Source organism: Pseudorasbora parva, chromosome 23 (assembly GCF_024679245.1).
Source record: "Pseudorasbora parva isolate DD20220531a chromosome 23, ASM2467924v1, whole genome shotgun sequence".
Lineage (NCBI taxonomy): Eukaryota > Metazoa > Chordata > Actinopteri > Cypriniformes > Gobionidae > Pseudorasbora > Pseudorasbora parva.
The window spans coordinates 13,733,421-13,743,734 of NC_090194.1; the positions used below are offsets into that span (position 1 = coordinate 13,733,421).

Sequence of the window (10,314 nt, forward strand, 5' to 3'; positions counted from 1 at the left end):
GTTTAGGGTTGGGGTAGGTTTAGGCATTAATAAAACACATAGCAAATGTATTTATTGTTATTTTATTGTGAGATTTTGCCTCACCTCCGACCACTGCTATTCCCCTTCTAGCCATAACTCTTCTTCTCCGTTTTTTGTGTATTTCTGTGGCAGAGTTACAGCGCCACACACTGGCCTGGCATGCAAACTACATCGTTTTAAGTCCGTTTTCGTAATCTCGTGTGGACGCAGATATTTCTTGAAACGAGGGGGGAAAAAAATCGGATTGGGAAAGCTCTGGCTTCGTATGGGCCTAAAACGCTGGGTTTTGATGGCCGTGCCGAACTGGAGACTTGGAAGTAAACGCCTACGGCTAGGATTGGAAAAGATTTGCATATTTAACGAGCTTCAGCTCCTGTCATATCTATCCCCTGTCAGTTCAGTTCACATGAGAGAGGGGTTGGTTTGAAAGCGGCAACCGGAACGATTCAAGTACGTCTTTATCAAACAAACACAATGATTTATCTCTCATCCACCCACGATTGATTGGACTATTATTTTTGTTATATATTTTGTTCGATATAAGCACGAACCGAGCGCACACACATACACGTGTGCGAGCGTGCCCTTCAAATGTCAAGTCAAGAGAGAGAATAGCAGAACAAGAAAGGAATATTACGAGATTCATCGGCTTCCGTTTTGATAGCTTTGCGAGCCCTGGCCCATACATGTCTGAGTCCAGCGTGCTAAAGGTATGTTCTATTAGACACGTACACATAAGCAAAACGATCTACAACAATGCAGTACTATTACATATAAAAACACGTTTTACTCACATAGGTGTGTTGCACCATTCCTCCTGTTGGATCCAATATAGAAGAATAGCACTGTGAGATTTGTTTACAAATCAGGGGCTATTGAATTAGACGTGCTTATTATTCTGTAGATGTTTCGTCAGTTGATGACGTCAAGATGCGAACACAATCGTTTTCTCTCGTTTACAGATCAAATGCTTAAGGGAAAGTTTATTTCTCCATTCATCACCCGTTTAAAGCGATATGGAGGAGATTAGGTTGAAACTGTGGCATTACTGAGGTCAGTGGCTCTGGTTGAGCTACGATATAAAAGAAACGCTATTGGCCATTTTAAAAAGGGGAGGAGCAGTTAAATGTGTCCGGCCCTGTCTTCCTGTTTCAGTGGAAACTCGTAAGTCAACATATTGAATAATGCTGTGTGTTTCAAGGCACTTCAGCAGGCCTTTAAAAATGACTGTGATCGCTGAGTGAACCAGAAATAAATGCATCATTTAATTTTCTCTGAGTCTCTGGACCAAAATAACCAGGAGAACAGGCCTTTACTCTACACAACACTGATTCTGTTGCCAGCAGGATTTCTTTTGAAATTCTGTTTGGCTCAACTAAACAATGGTGGGCAGAGTTAGCGTTAGGAATTTGGGGGAAAAAATAAAAACACATTTCATAGGATTTCAGGCCCTCTCAACTCCATGATTTCCTGAATCATTTCTCCTTACAGGAGGATAAAAAAAAATCCCAAAATGCCCAAAAATGTTTACATTTAACGTAAAACAGCAAAAAATTTAAACTAGCAGGAGGCGTCAGCCAATATGTGGTTTTCAATAGCCGATATCTAGAGAACAAGGTGGCAAATTCCAGATACAAATAGAGATGTAAAAATAATACTAATGACAGCAAATGAGATGTACATACAATTGCTGAAACATTATTTTTAGTAAATTCTCAGTAAATAATGACTTAAATCATCAGCTACAAATCATGTGATTGAGATAATTTCTGCAGCTTCTTGATCTCTATAAAGTGACCAGGTAAACACTGGAGGAAAGCAAGAAACACAGTGTATAAAGCAGGCAGTGGAATCGGCGTGTCAAACTGTCGCTGCTGGTGTGTGTATAGTTTACTTTCGACCCTGCAGCCAGAGTGGAGGATGCTGGATGACTGGATGGAGAGAGAGAGCAACAGATGGCCAGAGGATTACATTTACAATCCCCCCACTCATTTCAGTGCGCGGATTCACCGTCAGACACACACTCACTGCTATACCTTTGGAGCACAATGAGCAATTTAAAGAGTTCAAATAAAATATTTCTCTCTTTTTTTCCAGAGGAAGGCGCCTTCTGAAATTTTAAATGAAACCTTGTTTTGTTTGCTGTTGGGTTTTAATGAGCATTAGCAGCAAAATTTGTACTATGTTTACATTTTCCAGATTTCAAAAGATCAAAGAAAATATCATAGATATGACCCTTTTATGATTCATTATTTTATTAATAACTTTTCTATGAAAGTTTGTTCCCACCAAGGAATAAAAAAGGACTGGTAATTGTAACTTGTTTCACAATTACTTTCTTCGCAATCCTTTTTTCTCAGAATTTTCCTCGTTAGCAGCGTAACCCATTACATCACACATTTAAGGTAATATAATCTAACTACTTCTTGATTACTTTCAGATGATTTTAAACTCGTTTACCATATTGATTTGAATAGGGTAATAAAGTAAGCTTGTTGTATAAATTCACAATCACTTTCAATTCTGACTTTAAAACTTGCAATTGATTCATATCATGCAATTGCAAGTTTTTTTTGTTGTTGTTTTTTTATTCTGTGGCGGAAACAAGCTTCTATAGATAATCTTGTACCATAATGATATATTTTTTTAAAAATACAAAGAGAATGAAAACATATGCCATTCTTTGTGGAAGACAAACATGAAGTGCGTTACATTTTCATTAAATCAGAGTTTCCCCAAAGTGGAGTTCATGAAGGAACTGCAGGGGGTTCGGGAGTTTTAAGCTATTAATTCAAGCATAAAAATGCTACATTGAAATAACCTAATTTATTAACTTGATCTCAGAATTTCAAGTAAATATGTTAAGACCAAGAGGTTCAGTTGACCAAAAAATTGGGGAATCCCTGCATTGCATGTAAATATGAAAAGGAATTTGTACATTTTAATGTGTTCTAAAAGACAAAAGACTCACTAAGGGTGTTTTCACAATTGGGACCTCTTTAAAAGAACCGAACTTAGACTCCTTTAAGTAGACCAAGAAGTGAACCAAGTGAAAAAGGACCCAGTTTTTTTTTTTTACGTTCACACTCTCCCTGTACCTGAAAGAGGACTCAGATCCTTTTTGTTCCACTTCAGTCGGAATGTGGTCTCAGACCCTTTTGTGTTCAGACTGTTGCTTTTTGGATCTAGTCTATTTCAGTGTTTGATGGCGGACCCTATGGCCTTCAACATTTGATACCAATCACTTACATTGTTTGTTCCTCAGTAACCAAGATATTTGTTTGTAAAGATTATTATTACTTTATGACATTGCTACAAATGCTGTTGAATTAAGTAGTTTATCTTTTTACCCAAAAATTATATATATATATATATATATAGAAATAATACTACATATTCTTGGACTAGCTATATCACATCCACCTTTGTAACTAACATTTATTTGAATTGTTTTCCTTAATTCATGTTTATTATAATTGCAGAAGTAAAATGATAACATCAGCATACAAAAAAATAAACAATAAATAATAAAAGAAAGATGCAAATTAACTAAACTGCTTTACATTTTCCAGGTAAAGTACAGATATGCCTAAAAGCAGCATTCAAGTAAGAAATTGAATAATCACATGAAAAATAAAAATGCATATTCTTAATTGTATGACTCCACTGAATCGTTTATTAGGCTAGTTATGCAGATGTTTACATTCACTTAAGACAAAACCACCTGTTTATGTGAAACGTGTGTTTTTGACACTTTAAAATAAATGCAATAATATGCTAAAGATTCTGTTTATTTCACGCGCTGTGACAGCTGGCCTCTGTGCATGTGCTTTAGGCGCTCGATCGTTACACCATTTTAAACTGGCAAGGTGCATAGCGCATCTCAGTTTGGAAGCGGTTGAAATTGCAATAGACAAGTGTATGTTGTGAACGAATAATTTGTAGCGATTTGTCAGAAGAATCAGCCACGGTGAACAGCCGATTTTTTACGGAGGCATCTGATGACCAAAACTACGTTGATATTCGTGAACAGAGAAATCAAGTAAGCCCAGAGTGGTTTGTGTTCAGATTGCGTGTTTTTAGCAAACCGTACCATAAGATGAGATCGAACCGTACCCAGACCACCTCCCGCGATGGTGTCGGCTCAGTTCACTTTAAAGGTGTCTGAGATCGTTAGGAGTGTTCACATATGGGCCAAAAATCATGCGAACCATGCCCAGACCCCTGAAAGCCAGGGGTCTGGCTTTGGAGAGCCGTGTGGAGTACGTTTATGATGGATGGATGTGCTTTTTTAAGCTTCAAACTCAATGGACCCCATGCACTGCCATTATAAAGCTTGGAAGCATCAGGATATTTATTAAAGTGTTAGTTCACCCAAAAATGAAAATTCTCTCATTAATTACTTACCCTAATGTCGTTCGACACCCGTAAGACCTCTGTTCATCTTCATAACACAAATGAAGATATTTTTCAAATGAAGGTTATGAATCAGCGTATTGATTCATGATTCGGATCGCGTGTCAAACTGCTGACAACACGTGACATCGTTGATCCGAATCATGAATCAATACGCTGATTCAAAACTGTTCAAAGCTTTGTTTTGAAATCGGCCCATCACTATACAAGTCGTTATTTAATTTTTTTGTGCACAAAAACTAATTCTTGTCGCTTCATAAAATTATTATAGAGCCACTGTAGTGAGATGGGCTTTTTGACGACGTCTTTAGTGCCTTTATGGGTCTTGAGAGAGGAAATTACAGTGGTGTCAATGAAGGCCTTTCTGAGCCATCAGATTTCAACAAAAATATCTTTATTTGTGTTCCAAAGACGGAGGTCTTACGGGTGTCGAACGACATGAGGGTAAGTAATTAATGAGAGAATTTTCATTTTTGGGTGAACTAACTGTTTAATATAACTTTGATTGTGTTTATCAGAAAGAAGAAAGTCATATACACCTAGAATGGCTTGAGGGTGAGTAAATCATAGGGTGATTTTTATTTTAACGTGAACTAATCCTTTAAGTAATTCATTCTGCAAAAGTGCTGAACAACAATATTCAAATATTCTCTGCTTTCAATAAATGATTCAAACACACCATCATCATAATGTACCTGCTTTCTCACATCAGGGGGTCACAGTGAGTTAGCAAATGAATGCAGTAGAGATATAAAACCCAGCCATGCATGCATGCATCATAAACACACACAATCCATCAACACAAGTGTACAAAGACGCCTATTCAATAGCTCTTTTATCTCTTTAATTAAACATAGAGACCACAGCAGATCAGCAGCCCATATGACTCTAACAATCTGATAAATATCTGCAAACATGCACCAATTCGATTATTCTGCAAAGCCACAATAAACAGGTCTAGTGATTGGACCGAGCCAGTCACACTAACAAACGTAGGTCCACGCGACCCCACACGGGCGCTTTTTGTGTCCGTCTTACATGGATGTGTGGAGCGATCGTTCATTTGTGTGTGTAATGACATCACCATGGAGATGGGCCTTTTGTCTGAACAGCAATAAATAAAGAAACAAAACCATGATCCTGATGAAAGAGATGGCCGGTGAGTCAGGAAGGCCAGAACGCGTCTTGGGTTAGTCGAAGCACAGGTAACTGATCACGGAGGATAATATTTGGGTGATGTCTACTGTTCTGCTCATAAGCTTACAAACCCCTTGCAGAATATGCATTAAGAGCCAGGGGAGACATTGTCTTTCGGGAAACATTATATATATATATATATATATATATATATATATATATATATATATATATATATATATATATATATATATATGATATATAGAGGCAGTTTTGCAATTCATGCAATTTTTATGATCCCTCTCATTTTTTTAGCATCTTGCATATTCTGTGAGGGTTATGTAAACTTATTAGAATGTCTTCAGCTAATACCAGGTCTTACATACAACAACCTGAGCTCAGTTTAGGCCCTGCACTAAATACAATAGAAGCTCCCTAGTGTTCACTGCTATCTACACTAAGAAGGGAATATCAAAGTTTACTTCACTTCATTTACTCAAAATACTCAAATAGTCTTGTTCCAGTTACTTTTACAAGAAAGAATAATAAGGAAACTACACCACAATTGAAAACTTGCAGAAAGATTTCGATCTGGTGATTCACCAGCAAAGACAAACTTCAACTGCAAACACATTTCGTGAGAGTAAAGGTATAATTTTGTGAAATCCAAGTATACCGGAAGCTGAGAAAGGGGTTGTGACATTTTTAAACCTTAAAAAGCTCATGTTAGACACGCTAAGGAATTTAATCACAGTTCGGTTCCTGCACAAACATTTTCTTTGTCTCCCTGAATAATTGACTTGTTTGGAGATCCTCAGTGAACGCGTTTCTTATGCAAGTGTTTGTATCTGTGCAAATCTACTCGCCTCCACTGATTCTTTATGTTTTACTTGCATAATTTTAATTGCTTCACTGTACATCAAAACAGGTTCAACTTTAAGGTCACCATGAAATCAAAACGGACAAATGATTCATCCATGCATACGACGTCTCGGCTGCATCCTAAATCATATACTTCCCTACAATAGTATGTCAAAAACAGTATGTGACAAAAGTAGTATGTCCGAATTCACAGTACTCATAAAAGAGTAGGCAAAAAGTACACGGTTGCCCTACTACTTCTAGCGAGATCCTGCTCACAATGGACACTTTACAATCCCATGAGGCCACAGGAGAGGATTTGTGAATGGCAGTGAAGCAACACAACTAACACTTGTAGGTCACATGATAATGACAACATGGCAAATGTAGTACGTCCAGATTAGATTCATACTACGCACATTCATACTATATAGTGTGGTTGTGAGGGAAAGATAACCTTGTTCAGTTTCCCAAATAACCAGCGTTTAAGGAAACTGTGGATGGAGTTTGTTTTTCCATAGCAAAAACGGAGTTCCCTGCATTTCGGTGATGAATGCTTTATAAAAAAAGGCCCAGTTTGGCACTGGATTTGCAGATAGTTTGAAACTAAAAGATGGAGCGGTCCCAGCGGTAAAACATCCCGGTCATGAGTCAAAACCACAGGCAGTTTCACTCACCGCATCAAATGTCTTTTGTTGGCAATTGGCACGTAAATGCATATAATGTAAACAGCACAAACGTATAGTGAATCGAAAGCTATACAGGGATCATGCGATGATGTATATTTTGTGTGTGTGCGTGCATGTGTGTTTGTGTGTGTGTGTGTGTGTGTGTGTGTGTGTTCTTGACTCTTTAGCTGCGCCCACTGTGCACTTCCGACAGCTCGGCTGTTTGCGGAAAGACTTGGTACAGCTGTACTTTTATTAATATAATAAAAATAAAGATTCTTCTGAGATATGAAGGATGCAATACCACTCTATAGGTACTCAAGATTAACATGAGTCTGGCGGAAACTATGTGTTATGAACCCTTTAAAAAGTACGTTCTTAAAAATAAACACAACATAAAAAGTATAGTCAAGATATGCTTAGTATAGGCTTTACTTTATACTTAAAATAAAAAAACTGAATTATAAAACCCCACAGGAAAATCTTGAAGGAACCAGCAGCAAAGACTTCCATGTTCTGACGTCATACCTGCACCACACTAGCCTAGAATTCTTGATGCACCCTAGCGGCAGCAAATCTACCGCGAACGCAACTCTCAATAGATTTCTGAGCTGTAAAAACCAAACTCTGGTCAGGCCAATCACATTGTATATAGAGTTGGTGGGCAGGGCTTAACATAATGGCGGCAGAGTTGCATGCTACTTGTAAACAAAGAAGCTGGTGAACGGCGGTCTTTCGAATCGGCTTTGGCCGCGACTCTGGGATACTTGGAGAGTTAAGCTTTTCTTTGAGTAAAGAACAATTAACGGCACTCAAATCATTCTTAATAAGGGAAGATGTGTTCGGAGTTTTGCCGACCGGATACGGCAAAATTTTTATCTATCAACCGCTTCACGTTGCTCTGGTTGGTTGTAGCGCTGTCCTATTCCATGTAGAGGGACGGTTGAAAGACAACCGGTTATTCCGCCCCTCGGATTGAGCCCTGCCAATAGTGAGTTCCCAGACCCAACATCTTGATGTGGGTCTGGCTTGTCAGGCTAGCACCACACTATAGGGAAGAACAGAGTATCACAATGATTGGTCCCATTGTAAAAAGTATTTGCTTTTTTTTTTTAAAGACTAATGTGACAGCCCAATCACTGTTTAAATCACATTATTCTGCACTCCATCATAGATGTTGATGAGCTATCAGTGTACAGATCCCATCCCATCCCACCCCCACACCCCACTCAGCCTTCAAGCTATATTGTGTGGACATTAAGCAGAGACACTTCACCAAAGACAGAAAACAGAAAAGCAGGCATTGCCACTGAAGCAGTTTGAGCTCAGAAAAGAAAGAGAGGAAATGATGGAGATGTTGATCTCCAACTGGCCAGTGACCAAAGATAAAAGGAGAATGTGCATCACTGAAAGAGTACGGTGTACTCTTTCATAAAAAGTATAAAGAGTACTATGTTTTTGATCTGCTTTCCTTCAAGAGAGCTAGATTAAGGAGCATAATTTACAAAATACTGCGTAGTAACAATTCTACTTAAAAATCACAAAATTTAGCATATAAAATATTAAACAAATAGTATTAAAATGAATTTACAAAAACCTATATTTTATACAAATACAAATTATAACATAAAATATTAACATAAATTGTATGGTCTTCAATTAATAATTAAATCACAAAATATAGTACTTAACATATTAAATTAGTATTATGTTGTATATTTTGTGTTATATATTTATAACAAAATATTAACAAGTATTTTTATTTGATGTTTTATTTAATATATTTATTTGAATTCACTGTGAAACAATTTTATGCATTTAATTAGTTAGTATGTCCTAAGTATATTAATACTTCATTTATTATACTAATAAAAGTATACATATATTAATATAAATATATATTAAAAAAATAAATATTATCATGATGCTAAATTGATGATCATACAATATCATACAATGCACACTATCATATATTGTGTAAGTATTAGCTACATCTTTTTTACTAATCAATGAAATGTATTATTTATTTCCCACACTGTTTATATTTGTTTTTAATGTTGTTCTGAATAACTCACAACACCAAAATTGCTGAGACAGCTTCATATAAAAGTTTATATAATATTGGGATATATTCGATATGTTTTTTATATCTTAAAATAGTTTTAGAAATCGATATTTACTGTTTCGGCTGCAAAACTGTATTACACCATGACGCCAAACAGCTGTTTCCCTCAAGCCTCTCCTACCTGTAGCGAATCTCAAATTATGTAATATTTTGATCTTGACAACCTCACTTAGTTTAAATGAAATGTATATAATTCCATGGAAAGAGCAAACATTACAGAGGAAAGTCGATAATACGATGTTTATATATTTTATAAAAACGCTTGCGCCTCTGAACTTTTAAAGGAACAAAACACCTGATGATCGCATGCTGACAGGTGCAAATACATGCACTGAGTTAGAAAACACATTTAAAACAGCACTAACCTCTCACGCAGAGGAGAGACATGGCAACCGAAGTTTTTCCTCTTGGTTAAATCCTGTCAGTATAATCTAAATTCTCAGCTGTCCGGTGACATTTCAGATGATGACACAAGTTAGTTCCTCGTCATGAGCGCACTTCTGTGGGAAGATAAAGCACGGATGCTCGACGAAGTAACTCGGCACTATCCTACAGGTGACGCGTACTGATTCAAATGTCCCATCGCCATGACCAAATTGTATGTGTGGAAGGTAGAAACTCAGAGAATAAGAGGCGGGACTTGCAGGGATTTAATGGCGTCAGAATTGCCCCTGACCCAGAGGGCGGGGTTTTCTGGACTGTTGACCAATGGATGAGAGGATGGGTGTGGTTTACGACTACTCCGAGTGAAGGAACATGTCACAGGTGTGATGCTGGACAGTTAGCACGTTCAGAAAACTTGCCTTGAACTTTTATATTGTGGCGTGAGATACAGAATTTATCAATGAAAATATACAGTTCACAAGACCTCTTACATTTTTATGGGAAAATATGTCCTATAATAAAATGTATGGGCTGAACTGAATATTTTAAAGAGGATGAAGTGTTTTATGTAATTCATTCAATTACATTTACTGACTAAATTTCACATTCTTAAATGCAAATAATACAAATCCGCCAGAGAGTAGGCCTATTAGAGACTCTATAAAGCTATAAAGACTTTACACGTTTGTGAGTTCTACAAAG

General features: G+C 37.1%; 1 protein-coding gene across 1 annotated transcript in view; it reads right to left on the reverse strand.

The window, feature by feature from the left end:
- Window positions 1-9,850, reverse strand: part of LOC137062129 (protein unc-13 homolog B-like) — a 63,712-nt gene extending 53,862 nt beyond the window's left edge. Inside the window, exon 1 of the mRNA XM_067432946.1 lies at window positions 9,594-9,850. Within this exon, the coding sequence (XP_067289047.1) occupies window positions 9,594-9,615 (22 nt within the window). The 5' untranslated portion in view covers window positions 9,616-9,850. The remainder of the gene's footprint in view (window positions 1-9,593) is intronic.
- Between the last annotated feature and the right edge of the window lie 464 nt (window positions 9,851-10,314).